Source organism: Vanessa atalanta, chromosome 3, assembly GCF_905147765.1.
Source record: "Vanessa atalanta chromosome 3, ilVanAtal1.2, whole genome shotgun sequence".
Taxonomy (NCBI): Eukaryota; Metazoa; Arthropoda; class Insecta; order Lepidoptera; family Nymphalidae; genus Vanessa; species Vanessa atalanta.
Window position 1 is genome coordinate 14115523 of NC_061873.1, and position 16277 is coordinate 14131799.

Sequence of the window (16277 nt, forward strand, 5' to 3'; positions counted from 1 at the left end):
TTGCATTAGTGACAATAGTTAAATTTATATTTCTGGAAACAATCAATTGGTAAGATGCTATTCATGAAGATGTTATTAATATCATTGTAAGATTGAGCATTTTAAAACTAATTATTCTGTCTTACTTTTAAACATTCAATAAAACATTATTATTCTTAATATATTTTATTATTTTTATTTTACTCTTTATTGCACACCAAATATACATAAAGATAAAAAATATATATTCTTTGAAACAAAGTTGGCCAAGCAAAAGGCGGTCTTATGGCTTATAAGCCATTTCTTCCAGACAACCTTTAGGTTAGAGGAATAATGTGAATGGAAGACGGCAATATGGTGGTGCAGTAAAAACTTACATTATGGAATAATAACAAATACAACTCAATAAATATAGCAGATACTTAATACAAAAAATACTAATAAATAAAATATAAAACAGATTATAGATATTTATAAATAAATCATATATACATATATATATCTATATAGTATTTTATCTTAATACATATGTCTTCCGGCGCCTATTGTGTCATCAGATAAGCTGTAACTATAGCAGCGCGAGGAAATATCAAAGAAATAAAAAAGTCTTTGCAGAATCAATAAAATCTTTCAAAGCGTGAAGGAATATTCTAGCGTTCTATTATGCTCAAGCATCTGAAGGATATAATTCAAAGTCGAAGATATATTACTCCGCCTCAATAGCTTTTAGTCCGGCCGAGTTAATGGGAGTCTTTAGAGATGGAAATATTATTTACAGCTGAACATCTGCCTGAAATATTGCAACGTTACTCCAGAGTCCAGTTAATATAGCTGAAGTTCATCACTCATTGACATTTATCAGTTGAATCCTCTCGTAAAAAAAATTTAGGCTCAAAAGAAATGGTTCTACATTAAGACGTTGTTGAAGATGGAGACAAAAATTGAGGAAAACCAGAAAAGACATTAGCAAGATTATTCTCGGTGAGTTGTGTTGATTAATTTATCTTGTTTATAGTCCATGACAACAGGGAGGCAATTTTAATGTCTGTCTGTTGCTTTATTTTGTATTAGGTTCATAAAAATTGGTGTATTATCTCTTATGTCACATCCAAGGACCTATCATTGATTAATTGTTTCTCTGAAATAGTATTTAATAAAATCGCTTTTTTAATACGTGTTTTATGTATAAAACAAAATCGCTTCCCGCTGTCTGTCTGTCCCTGTGTATGCTTATATTAGGGCTTATTTACGAATTGATTTTAAGCATACAGCATTAATCCTTATCCAATTAAGTACCTTAAATACATTCTGCATTTAATATAGATCAATACGGCCCTTTAATTGTATGTATGGCATGTAATTTAAATTGATATTTTCGAAGGTATTACAGATTTAAAATTCAACGAAAAAGCAGTTTGTATTATCTGATGATAAAAAAGTTGTTAACTTTGTATGTAACGACATTCTGTAGAGTATAATTAGCATCTGCATTGCATCCGTGCTAAGCCGTGGCGGGTCGCTAGTTAAATATATTTACAGGATCTGTTGTTATCTTATCGAGATTAGGTAATATTCAAGCTTTTTTTCATTTTTAACTTCCATATAAAAAATAATCCTCTCACGTCACGCAGCAATGGAGTACAGTTATTCGAAGCGATTGTAAGAAATAAAAAAAAACAAATTTGAAATGTTGCGCTTGCGCAACGATGAGTACAGATGGGTTAAAACCGGTTAGCAAAGTTAAAATGAACATTACCTGTAATATTGACTATCGAGAGTAGTCAGTGAATCTTCTTTTGGAGACGGCTGTGAAGCTGGGAGTGCAGCTAAGGCTGGTCGAGCAGAGGGCGACGGCTCGCACTCTTCCACTTCAGGTTCCTGTTCCTCTGGAGTTTCTTCTTCCTCTAGCGCCGGAGTCGTATACATCTCTGGGAATATTTCTCCTAAAACAAATTAAAAAATAGCCTTAATAATAATGTGCTGTGGTCAACTAAGGTGCCATGTTCCTTGAGATTCTAACGACACTAGTTCACTAACTCTTTGAACCGTAATAATAATCGTAAAACAAATATTAGTAGAATAGCCGATGAACCAGAAGAGTTTGCACAATACCTTGTCTTCTGTAACTCCTGGTGTGACTAATATCACTCAAACAGTATGTGATAAAAGATAAAGAACTTTTAGTTCTTTAACTATTCTTATCATGGTCATCCTACTGGCAATATTTGTCTTGAAACAAAAAAAATGACTGCACCAACAATTTACCGAGTACAAAGTTGGCCAAAGCTTAATAAATAAAAAGTGTACTCAGCGGCAGGAGATTTATATTGGAAGGTAAAATGTCGGGCGCCACTATTTTCTGATTTCTTGACGTCATTACTTGAAATTAACTGCGCCTCTGGCTTCGTATAGTCTTAGAATGTTGGCAACAGTTTTGGGGTGGCTCCGTTAAATAAAATTAATGTCCTTGTTGTGACGTTATTGCACACGTGAATTTTGTCATACACTTTTTTTATTCATGGCTTAGTGCATTAGTTAGCAGCGTGATTGTGGTCCAAGAATTTATGAAGTGCAATACCTAGTACAGCATTATAATAAAACTAATGTCTGTGTTTGTATCAATAGCTCGTCTATTGTAAGAATAACTTACGTTAAATGTAACTTCGCACTGAATATATATTTGCTACCGAGTATACCTTATGACTGATACCGGCCACGACCACTGAGTTAAGTTAACTGCAAATACAGATGCACTCTCTATCCCCTTACTATCATTCTTCTAAAGGACGATTTGATACAATCGGAGAGCTTAAGCCATTGGGTTTATGTCTGCTACTTTAAATTTCTTGACAGATAAACCTAGTGAATTTTTCATTGAATAGACCTGTAATTTAGATCAAAGACTTTAGAAACTGAGGTTTGGAAGTTAGCCACTAAAATTACAAGGCAGTTCCTGTACATTTATATATCAATAACCTACTTTTATTTATTTATTTGTTTTATAGTATCAATAACGTACTTTTTGTTAACTAATATGAGCTGCGGTGGCCCAGTGGTTAGAATGCGTCAATTTTAACCGATTATTCTAAGTTCAAATTGGTGCGGAAACATTTTGAGGAAACCTGCATGCGCATTGGAGTAGCATAGCGAAGTGAATTCCAAATCCAATTCCAATACTTAAAAAGAGAGGAGGCTTAACACAGTGGTGGGAAATTTATAGGTTCTTATTTTACTTAGTTAACCAATCACAATTCACTGCAGTCAAATGAGCGGCGCGATAAGCTTTCTTATTAATCCTTATTTGATCGTTTCTTTCTAGTCTCAATAGAATGCGAAACTAAATACCTCTACAAACTTAAGCTCTACAAAAGACAAATATAAACAATACAAGATAAGCATTTAACTAAAACATACTTGAATATGATTTAAAGTATTCATGTAAAATACTTCAGCAAAATAAGAATTACCATTTTCAAGAGCTCCATTGTTGTTACGGTACAATGAGTTCGCTATGAATGCATTAATCAGATGTGCCGAGTCGAGCTACCGGATTAGTAATGTACATGCGTCAACATAATGCTATGTGATGGTATATTTATAAATAGCGACGAGAATCTTATATACTTAAGTTATAAATAAATTCGAGCTATTTTCTTGAGAGCTTAAGTACTTAAAATTGGATGGTCCAGTACACAGATCACGCGAATCTTAATTAAAACGCAAATCCGTACAAACATCGCTTAGTTTTATGTGCTTGGTTTGTGTTTATCAACTCGTGCTCACTGCTCAGCGTTGATAAAGAACATTGTGAGAAAATCTAAACATGTCGGATTAATTTTTGGCACATTTGGCCATTCACTTGGATTAGAAGAGTTTTTTAAATTAACTCTCAAAATTTCTTTAAGAGGATAGGAGACCTCTGCTTAGTATTGGTATATTGTTTTAAGTAAAAAATGCTGTCTTCTTATAGCGTGCAAGGCTTTTAGCGACATTAAAACGCTGTAAGCGACATCAAATACCAAAGATGCTGTATCATGATAATTCCAAGAGTTTGTTTTCATTTAAAGTAAAACTCTTTCATGTTCTTATTTTAATTTGTCACCATATTCGTCGTTTTTTAATAAGCATTGCATCGAGTAACGAAAAATCGAAATTGTAAGACAGGTAGCAATTAGTGGCGGTCGCCGATAGACGTCTGCAGCTTTGTTTGTTCGTTCATTTTCCAGGAATTCGAGCCGTAGGTAATTTATAATATTTTCATCGGCATCCCGTCTCCGATACTCACTTTTAATCTACATTTTCAGAATTATTATGTTTTATATTATTTTAGGTTTATTTCTGAGGTTCTTGTAATCAGACATCTTCTGTATTTGTATTGCATTGTGTTGCCATTATGTCAGCTAAATCGATATTTAAACACCAGTATTTTGATAAGTGACACTTCTTTGACAGCGATGGAAGTAAAATTTTAATGGCAACTTTGCAAAGAATTAATTAATTAATTCCTGAAGTGGCTTTAAAAATTTTACTCTATATATAAGTTTTGAATTATTCAAAACAGATTACTGTAAGTTTTGTAATAATGGTAAAATAAAATTAATTATTACCTACTTAACTAAAATTCTGCACTTTATTTTTTAACTTCTAATGCGACGAACTTGAACCGTTTACTTCAATTGGAAAATTCAAAGAGGAAAAAAGTATATTATTAAAGTAAAAGATCATTCATAAAAAATATATCTCATCCCCATTGACGATTCTTATAAATCTTGAAAGAACCGACAAGAAATTCAGTTGCTCTTTTTTACCAATATGATGTTGATGTATTTATTAAATACAATTAAATTTATTAATATTTGCAATATCCTTTTATATTATTATCTAAAAGCATTTGAAATATGGTACCGTTTGATACAAAGTACCATCGACTTTTCAAGGAGATTTCGTAATAAAATATACATTAAACAAACTGTTCATTGCTGTCGTGGAAATAAAGTTGATATAATTACATTAGCTGACTCGCCCTTTTTAACCGAGCGGGAGAACTGCCTCATTGTCTTAATGGTAAGTTTACACTGCCGCAGACCTTGAAATTTAGTTAAAGTCCCAAATGTATGCGCTATAATAATAATGTCCTGCGTATTTGATTTATCTCCTTTGAGAAAGTTGGCTTCGGCTAAATTTCACCCAGGAGTTGGATACCCGAGCACACAGTACTGTAAGAAATGCTAAGTATATAGATCTTACTCGGACAGAACCTCTCCAATTTCATATAAGACCTAGTACTATGAATATAGGTGACCAATATAGGTTCTACTAAAATTCAACGAGATGAATTAAATATGCTCGCAGAATATTCAGCAGGCACTTTTAGGATATTAAGATCATTCGTTTCCTTTAACGATGGCACTTCATCTTCATTTATTGCCCATGCTTTTTAAATTTATGTATATATGAAAAAAGTTGTGAGACATTCCAATTAAAAGGAAGGATCTGTAGATGCACCTTTGCGTTTCATGATAATTTAATTTATTAATTAGATACAGCTGATTGAAGATCTAAATTAAGCATTTTTAGAAAAGTCAAATGTTTCGGAAAATATCGAATATATTCTAAAAGTTTTGGGGATGGATGAATTCCTAATTTTTCCTTTGAGATCGAATATGTCTAAAGCCAAATTATGGAATACGAAAAGACAATATGATTACTAATGTTATTTATATAGTATTTAAATAATATTTTACCACATTGAGACAATTTTTAGGGACATTCCTTATATTCGGCAGCATTGTATGTAGAATTACGTTTAATGAAAACATTTTGTCGACACTTTACGTTCTTTCGTTACGTAAACGCAACGATAACTTCTATATTTTGTTTACAGCTAAAAATATTAGCGCTGTTATTTGTGCAAAGGAAATAAGGTAGCTATGTTACGGGGTAAACTTATTTGTGGAGGTAGCGTCGCCGATATACTAGCTCTCAGACATGTGAACGGGACCTTGTTTACGATGCAACGTAACTTCATCGTCGAAGTTGTGATGTTGCTAGTTACAATATTATATACGATTTCGAGAAAATTTTAAAAGAGACTCGACGAAATATTCTGTTTAAGTTTTGAATAAAACTCGGTACTGAAACGTTCAATTGACTCATTCGATGGAATGCAGGATTTTTTGGCAAAACTTATTTTATTTTTAACCGTCGTATTCGTGACTGTGAGAAAACGAGGAGTCAATTTCAATGTGTCGAATAAAATTTTACCATAGCGTATATCCAACTTACTGTTGCAAAGTTATAAAATAAGCTCAAAACATTAGCCTATAAACTGTAAACAGGATTCTATGGTGCAGCAGTGGCATATTTGTGGCTCGCTGTTTGTTACGAATAAAACTACAGCATAAATGATGTCTGCGCGGAATGGAGGCGAGAATGCAATCAGCAATTTGCCTCTGTTTTTAATTTTGCACCATTTTAATTATCCTCAAGCTGTTGGACTTATTTTAGAAGTGGAATTTTGTCACAAATGGATATTTTTTTAGTTATTATTTAGTTTCTAGACGTTAATTAAAATCTATCTTGTAATTTTTGAATATGCTCTTTTTTTAAATTCTATATTCAGGATTTTGAAATAAGGAAAATTGGCAATTATATTTGGAGGCTTCTATCTTCCTACTTTTTCCCCTCTTAGCGTAAATCTTGTGCCTGATGTGATTACGAAAATAATGGGCCTGAATCCATTATGTGTTTTTCAAATTGCCAGGCGACGTATTTATAGTTCAAATGTAAGTATTCGGTAGCGGCTTATTGCGTTGTCCCAAAAGCACTATCCTTTATTAAAAATATAAAAATAATGTGTTTGTTTGAGGAAATTATTTTGTGTAATGAAATGAAATGAGCAGTAGAAAAATACTTATTTATAGAAACAAATTTAAGAAAAACAAAGTATACGCTGGTCGTTATATAAACGTATAAATAAATATGAAGAAGAAGAAGTCAGAGCAAATGGGTTTTGGTATAAAAAGATCACGAGAAAATCATGTAGCTCGAACAAGAAAAATACAATAAAAGGTCTGTATCTTAATTGTTTGCATATTTCTACGGTCAACGTTATGACCTAAATTGTAGAACGTAGAATCAGCACAAAAAAAGGAAATAATTGCAATTTTCGTATCACAGCAAAAAGCCAAGTTAGGTAAAAATAAACATAATTTACCCTCTGTTTCAAAATGGCGGAGGAGGCTCATAGGAAATCTTGGTCGACAATTTCAAATTAAGCTCTAAATGATATGTAAAAGTCAGCTTTCTCGGTTATCTTGATTAAATGTATATAATGAGGGCATTACTTTGGGATACAGTTCTTATTCGTCATAGGAAAACAAAACTAAGTCGTAATTACAAGAAAACTTTAACATTTCACCGGAAAGTTTTTAAAGCCAACAACCGCAACACTTGTAAATAAAGTTATGCAATCAATTAAAAGCAAGAACTTGCGCTGAAATTTGTTTTACTGACGTAATTTCGAAACGAGGTCAGTGGTTAAAGCTAAAGGAAATGCTCTGAATGGCAAGGTTCAGAGTAATGATACTAAACGTGGAACTGTCTTTACACGCTGTACAGTCGGTATTCAACTTTATAAAGTGCTAAATTTCTTAACATAGTTCCTATTTTCTACTTTGTTTTAGTTATTTTATATAGTTAGTTTATTTCTTGAACAAACTCCAAAGGTGCGAAAATAAGGGAACGCCAGATCTTCCAGAAGTTTTTCAATAGAGAATAAGTGGAAGGAACGAATTTCAAAATGGCACAGGTGGGTGAACTGACTTTTAACAATTTTCGGACTGAAATGTACTTTCGCCATGCGATCTGGTCGATACCAATTTCTTGTACACTTTTTGGTCCATGACGTTTTATATATTATGCCTAACGATAAACTTTTTGCTCTGGTCGTAGAATTCCTAGATCAGTATCATCACCTGATGGTGATGATACTGATCTATTATTGTATCGCGAAACATTATTACTTTGTTTTAGTTTAAAAGTGAGCAAGTCAGTGTTGTTTCAAGCAGCCCTTGCTACATATTAAGGGTATATATCTCTGGTCGATTGTAACCACTGTAACATATAAATGCCATTACCTAACTGGAGACGAATTCGTATCTCCTGCGTTTGGTGGTATTTTGAAACAGTTCCTTCTTTCATGGGTTATCTTTCAGTTATCCTTCTCAAACGTCAAGCGAACTATAAAGGTAAAAATATATTATTCATAGTTGTGTTTTCGAAAATCAGACTTTGAATAAATTGGGTACTGATTAAGAAACTACGTCTAAGATAAATGTTGACAGAATACACGGTAGGAAGATAATTTATAAAGTTTTTATGTAACACAAATTTGTTATGCTGTTTGCACGAATGAACTGGGCTAAACTGCAATGCGAACGTCGGTTACACAATGAGAGTAATATGCGGTATTCAGTCCAATTTTATTATAACGTGAAAATCGTAGCTATTCTTGGAGATGACTATTTATTTAAATACTAATGTTAGAAAATAAATAAGCATTATATATTTTTTTTAAAGAAATATAGTAAGTCAGTTGTTTGGTTGGTTTACTTGGTGGAGAAGCTTCGTGCCAGTCATTTTGGGTAGGTATCCAAATAAAAATTGGGTCAGTGGTGGTATTTACCAGTTCTGAATAGCAAATTTACTAATTTCCATTACGGTTATGTTCATTTTGTTGTATGGTAAGCTTACTCAAATCATAAGCTAGGATAGATTGCGTGAATGAGTTTCGATTAGAGTATGAGATGATTTTCATGTAGAATGAAACAAATAACGGTAGGTTTGACATAATACATCAGAATATTTTTAACTATTTTAACATTAACATTAACAGCCTGTAAATTTTCCACTGCTGGGCTAAGGCCTCCTGTCCCTTTGAGGAGAAGGTATGGAGCATATTCCACCACGCTGCTCCAATGCGGGTTGGTGGAATTCACATGTGGCAGAATTTCGTTGAAATTAGCCACATGCAGGTTTCCTCACGATGTTTTCCTTCACCGCCGAACACGAGATGAATTATAAACACAAATTAAGCACATGAAAACTCAGTGGTGCTTGCCTGGGTTTGAACCTGCAATCATCGGTTAAGATTCACGCGTTCCAACCACTGGGCCATCTCGGCTCCTATTTTTAAATAACGACATTTAAATATGCCTTTCTTTATTTGTCCTAGAATTTTACATCGATATTTATTTCTGAGTTTGTATATTTTAATTTGACTTTGATAGTTATAATTATCTTTTTTTATATATAATATATACTGCACCAATGTTTTAAAAGTCGGTCTGATTTTGCAAAATCTACAACGCCGTCGCAAGAAATATGAAGCGAATGTTCCAGATATGATAAGAAAATAAATTGAGAAAAATTGCAAGAAGAGCAATTTATCAATTCACTCTGCCAAGAGTCTCGGCTCTCGAGTGACGAGAAAGTGCACAAACCATATTTTAATTCCTACTATCGATATTTTTATAACATTTTATTTAGAAACTAAGATAATATTGAGACAAAAAATAAAATTTCTATTATTTCTTTTATACTTCGTAAAATATCATAGTCGAGTAAAAAGTAACATTCTGTCCAATGGCTTAAATGCAATTTTTAAAAAACAGCTTTTACAAAACATTTTAATTTTAACAACGATATTGTCTCTATGATACGAGTATACGCCTCCGCTGGGAATGGGTTACAGAATAATACTACCGACCTTTCCAAGCGGAACTGATGCTTTTTTTCGCGAAAATTACGATATATCTTTCGGTCCTTTAAACTATATGTATATTTTTAAAAAATCACCTCGGTAGGGTGCTCTGTATCGACATAAAAGGAAGACAAAACAATGATCACAATTTCACATATATAATATAAGTAAGGACATACAAACACACCCTTTTAAATATTAAATAATAGTAAAGTTTCAAGCTACTCAAATTAGATTAAGTAAAAAGAAAAATCGAGATGTCCTTTCGAGGGAGTGATTTTTAATTAAATAAATATGAAATATTGAAAAATAGCTCGGAGGTGAAGCGACGCGGAGCGCGGTGGTAACGTAATAGCAATTAGTCGCCTTCCCTGGCAGGAACGCTTTGTTTGCACGCTGGGGAACTCAATATAGAGAAATTTGAGTCAACGGGTAATTAATGACGGATTCATCGCTATTGCTTCTTCCCCCCCACTTTACTCCTTTCCTCCCTTCCGTTTACCCTTCAATGCATATCGGTTACATCGATATTTTTCCTAATCTTCGCGATTACTTCCTTCCGAATCGTTTCATGTTCCGTCGAATTATATGAATCATATGATGTGACATTAGGGAGCACATCTATCTCAGATTTTTATGTGTTCGCAAGTCTTAACTCGTTCATATTGGAGCAGATTGGAGGAAAATAAATGTTCAAGAAAGTAGGGGAGAGAAAAATAAAAGGAATAGCGCTAAAATATAAAAGGAAATGATCGCATGACTGTCGGTGTTTGTAAAAATGTATTTCGCGAAAACGTAACTAAGAGGTAACGGTACCTTAAATCTATCACAAAACTCCTCAAGTTTCAACACTATTCAGAGGAAAAACGTTTGCAGTTAATGAGGGTATTTCTTGCAAAGTGGGAGGAAATGGCTCTAATGGCCGCGGATAAAAGACAACGCACCTCGCTAACTAGATACATCCATTAGAGCTGAATTGGATAGACAAGAGGAAACGGGACTCTGTTTCTTTTATTAACGCTCAATTTATTGAGTATTATGTGTGAACAATGTTTCATCAAGGAAAGGTTATTTTAATTTATGAATTTACATTAATTTCAAATTAATTAAATTTAGATTTTACTTTTCCTATAATATTGAATCAAATTATTTATACACTAACTTGATAACTTTGATATTTATAATACGAAATTATTATATGTACTAAATTGTATATTACGATAGTAAGAATTAGTTTGAACCACCTTATAAAGCCGAGTCTCCGACTGAACACAAGCATACATTTGGAATTATTGACGATTGTGTTGAGATAAATTTCGAACAAATAGTGCTTAGATCACAGATTAAGATATTTACATATTATATTGGCTAGAAGTAATGCAGCGTATGAAATCCAAGTTCGTGTACGTTCGCGTGTTGCAAAATAAAGAAATAAAACATTCCGTGTATACATGGCTATACTTTTATTTAACCGTTCGTACAATATTTGCGGTTGCATTATACTACAAATACCTTCACTTGTTTTATGAGTTTCCGTTATGAGCCGGCTATCTCGCTAATGCCTCATCCAGGATGACGTAAAACAAAGCCGTGATCATAAACTTAGCGTCTCTTTCAACATTTTAGTGTTGTTGCAAAGATATGTATGTAAGAGTATCTATCGTTTCATTTTACAGTAAACTAACTATTAGACAATGAACGCTCTTTTTAAGTATGGAATAGAGTTTAGAGATGATACGCATACAGTTATGAGTTCTTCACGCTCAAAGAAATTAGTCGTTTATTTTTATAATAATTATAGTAATGAGTGAGAAAATGTTTTACAATGACTAAGTGAAAAAAAAAACCTAAGCCAATATATAGCCAAGCCAAGCCATATAACGAATATCATGAGATGCAGTGTGTTTTGAAGAGGACTTAAGCATATGTTAATATTATTATTAACGGTTTGCAGTAAATTTAAACTGTTGGCGTGAGAAACGTAAATTTCGTAAATTTATTTATTTAATTAAATACATTTATTTATTTTATAAGTAATGTATGCAACTTACAATACTGCTATTGTTAATAAAAGTCTGATTTCAAGAACATAACATTTTGTAGCTAATTCTTTCAGTTTCAGTTCGACCCAGGTTTCCTCGGGTCTGCGAGTAAAAATATAAATTAAAACTGAATTTGCAGCTTTAATTAAATTATATGTTAACATTATATTTTTTGATCAAGATACGATTAATTTTTCATAGCACACAAAACAAATCCGTTCAGAAAAAGGATGGGCGGCAAATTAATTGAAAACAACGGTATCTGTTTTTCGTATACATTTTATATTTTAGATGATGATAGATGTTTGTTAAAAATGTTTTCTGAATAAAAAATCTGAGTAGGGTAACCATCAATCAATTATAACTAATTATCTATCGCCAAACAGCAGCCATTCGTATCAATATGTTTAGTTCGAAGAGCGAGTGGGCCAGCGTGATATTAAAAGTACAAGGGGAACAAAATTTAGTTTCGGTGGCATTGAGTAATTTGTTTTTTTTTACAAATTATGCAAATAAAAACTGAAATAATGTTGCCAGCACGCATTTGAACCAATCTTCGTTTAAGATGAAGACCTAAACACTGAGCAATCTGTTCTTCTATTTTTAATTGATTAAAAATAAGAAAATCAAAGTAAAAGCATATGATATATTGTAAGAATCAACTTGAAGATCACCATGTCGTATGATCGTGACATATCAGAAACGAAATGGGAAATTGATTATAATAATGATAACATTTAACGGATACACGGATCAAAATGGCGTACGCCGTAAGTCTTTCCAACATTTCATGGCTACAGCAGCTATTTAATCTAAAGGTTCCGTACCTGCGAACATGTCAGGATGTACGGAGCGGAACTGATGGTGTCTCGGCGCGGCTCCGGGTCGATGCAGCTGCGGTATCAAGTGCAGCCATAATGCCATTTTGTGTCCGCGATAGTGGCTCTTTACGCGCAATTTTGTTCCTAAAACAAATTAGTTTGGTTTTAGTTCACGTGATACTATCAGAAATCTTTAGGAGTGCAAATTTGAGGGGTTCATTGTTAATATTAGTCTTTTCTTAGGGAGATAAAATAAACTTTCTAAAATAATTTATTATTATAGATTTAATAGTAAAACTCACCGATACTTAAATACTGTTGCGTATTCAGTTCGTATTGAGGCCAGCTGGGAACGTCATTTCTTTGATCATCAGTCTTTGGCGTTGGATCCCCAGTCTTTGCGAATCCGGCTAGCAGAGCGACAGTGGTTTCAGCCACAGCTACGTCACCCCTCGAATAGTTCCTTGGAGAAAATGGCATCCCACCCACAAGGGGTAAGCCGAGGAAGTATGGCAGAGTTTCGCTCGTGACGCTTCCTAAGCGCTGTTAACGAAATATTTAGTGAAATTAATATAAAATACAATAAATAATGTGTCCTGTGAAATATTTGCAATATTTTTCAAGTTACCTGAGGATAATCTGAATCCTTGCTTTGGTGCGCGAAATGGGCGAAGTACGTCTTGGCGCCGCGCTTGGCGTGCAGCTGCGCGAGCCGCAGCGCCGGCGCCGCCACGGCCGCGTCGCTCAGCGACTCCAGCGTGGCGTCGCGGATGTTGATCGGGTGCTGGATCGGTTTCTCCCAGTCCGTGTACTCGTTGCGTATGGCGGCAAAGATCTCGTTGCGGTGGTAGCGGTACACGTTACGTACGTACGTGCGCAGGATACGACTCCTAGTATGATCAGAAGAATGTAAATTAAATATACATTTTAAATTTACTTACTCAAGTTTTTTTTTAATATCCTGACTAGTCTTTAATTTGTTATTTTATGTCACCTTATAATTGTATAAATTACCTTCCACTAAACTACATGTATCTCGAATAAAGGTCTAAAAAATAAAAGGATAAATCTACGGATAGACTGACCTGTGTTCCTCTTCAAAGCCATGTCGAACGTCGTCCTCACTGAAATACTGGTAGCTTTCAGTAGTCGTCACGACCACAGCTAGAGCGCAGTCCAGAAATATCTCACTTGCGTGTAATGCTTTAGTCGGGGCTTGGGTCTGAGAGTCCCTGGTGGGTACTGATGGAGCCCAGCCGGCTAGAAACCTGGCGCGAGGAGCTTCAACCGCTAGAAGTACTGCCAGGGGACGAGAGCGGATACACGCTGCTAACCTAATAAATTATTTATTTATGATAACTGATATCTTTACATATAATTATTATTTTTCAAATTTATTGTTTTGCGAAACTTAGTTAGCAGTTGTTTGCAACATATAAAGATTTTTCTGCAATTCCTAAGATTTAAGTTTTATAACATTTTTATGCTTTTATATAACTAGGTATATAGGGATCGAGTCCAGCGACAAAATTACGTCACTTCGGTGCCTTATAAACAAATGAATCGCATCGCCATCAACTGTTAAAAATATATTCGAGAATTTTCCTCCCTATTCTTCTCATTTGGTTAATTAATTGATATTTTAATTTTTTATTATACACATTACTGCTTAACACTAAGTTTTTATTTTCTAAACATAAATATGACAAAAGCTCTTTACCAATGTTCCCCGCTATTTGAATCTCGAGCACACCGCAGCGCTTGCGCAGTATGTTCGCGAGCTAATGCCGGCTCAGGCGCCAGTACTGATGGACTTAATGCTGAGCCACTCAGCAGTAGCACGCGGGATATTAAGCCTGAATAATGTTTTCAGAGTCAAATATGATAACGAAAAATGATTTGATGACTGTAATGTGTAGTTCACACTTGAATTTCGTATATGTAAAATAGGAATATATCTTATGTTAAGCTTTTATTCAAGAGACTTGACTTTAATTTCTGTTACACTAATCAAAGTCGAATTATCTGACTTGGCTTCAAGCTGACTGGGCATTGGTCGGTAGTAATCAACGACCAATGTAGGTTCAGCTTAAAGCTAAATTAGATAATCAGACTTTGACCAGCCTTTCAGAAACTGCAGTTTAATAGAGTAATCTATATCTTGCAATCAAATTAAAATAGTTTTTTTTTAATAAATTTTGAAAGGTTATTATTGATAAGAGCGGGACCTAAACTGCGGTTTAGTGGTTACACATGGAGCATCTTTGGTCAGAAACATACCGGTTTCCTCGCGGTATTCTCTAAAGAAAAATTATTCATTTCTAATTTTCGCTTGTAAACAAAGATAATGAAATAATAAACACATAAAAACTCAGCGGTGATTGACCAATTTCCACATTGAAAATACGCTTCTTACCACTGGTCTATTTGAACTTTCGTCAAAAAGGTCAAACATTCTGTACCTTTACTTAAAGGCAGCATCAGCATGACATTAGCCAGCGCTGCACCAGCTGAGTGTCCGGCAAGCGTCAGTCTTCGTGGGTCGCCACCAAAAGCCGCGATGTTCCGTCTGACCCATGTTAGTGCTGCTGCGACGTCTAAGGGAGCAGCGCCGCCAGACATCGACACTTCATCCGAGGCGCCTGTTGTTAAATAACCTAAAGAAATAGCAGTTCGTGTAATAATTTCAATACAAACAACCTTTTACATTGTAGGGAGCAGATTTATTTACTTTGCTTAGTTTAGTTTTAATAATTTGTTTACTTAATTTTATAATTGAACTTAAGGTCTAAAATAAAGTTTTAATAACACAAGAGCAAGGCACAATAATGCACAGAGCACAGTTCATAGCTCTAAGCATGGCGTGCCAATTGTGAACGCTTAGATTCTTATATATAGATCTGTTCGTGCGTTAACAAATATCATATAATTTGCATTTATTTTGTTGCCTTTATGCTTACATTAGTCATCTCACACACTCGAAGACACATTGTAAGTGCGAGCGACAGACATACTAATGCACGACCATAATTTAACGCGGAGGCGCGTGACGTGAGTAGATAGATCGATACTCGTAATATGTACGTTAATTGTGCGGCTTAGGAACACCGGATGTCCGGTTTTTTAGTATTCTTAAACATAAATATTATTAATTACACTATAAACTGACACACAACAATAAATATAAAAAATATATATTTTTTTTTTATAAATCTGAGACAATATCCGATACAAATGTAACGTTATGTCATAAGGAATATGCCATCGTCTACCAATCATCAAGGCAGGTAACGACAACTTGTCCTCACCTAATAATCCTATTCTATAGTTAAGTGTGACGACGAGCAAGTGCGCACGCGCGGCGAGCACGGCGCCGTCGAGCGCGTTGCCCGACCCCCACTCGTGCGCCGCGCCCAGCCACACCACCACTGCGTAAGGCGCTTCTACGCCTCGCGCACCTGCATGTACAATCTCCGACTTGCAAAATCTCTATCGATTTAAGACATCATATTAAATATTCCAGATCAAATGATGAGTTTGAGCTTTAAATAATTAAATATCTTTATTTTATTTTCAGTTTGACAACTAACAGTAGATACAATGTCACATTGTCATGGCAAATGTTGTTACTATTTACAGTAATGATAAATAATAATAATTTATTTTAAATTA

General features: G+C 34.3%; 1 protein-coding gene across 1 annotated transcript in view; it reads right to left on the reverse strand.

The window, feature by feature from the left end:
- The window catches only part of LOC125077353 (neuroligin-1-like), a 130355-nt gene that overhangs the window by 4140 nt on the left and 109938 nt on the right, over positions 1-16277 (reverse strand). The window contains exons 5-12 of the mRNA XM_047689275.1: positions 15914-16063; positions 15068-15262; positions 14326-14461; positions 13691-13939; positions 13234-13495; positions 12908-13148; positions 12612-12749; positions 1736-1922 (exon numbers count right to left, since the gene is read on the reverse strand). Of these exons, the coding sequence (XP_047545231.1) occupies positions 1736-1922; positions 12612-12749; positions 12908-13148; positions 13234-13495; positions 13691-13939; positions 14326-14461; positions 15068-15262; positions 15914-16063 (1558 nt within the window). The remainder of the gene's footprint in view (positions 1-1735; positions 1923-12611; positions 12750-12907; positions 13149-13233; positions 13496-13690; positions 13940-14325; positions 14462-15067; positions 15263-15913; positions 16064-16277) is intronic.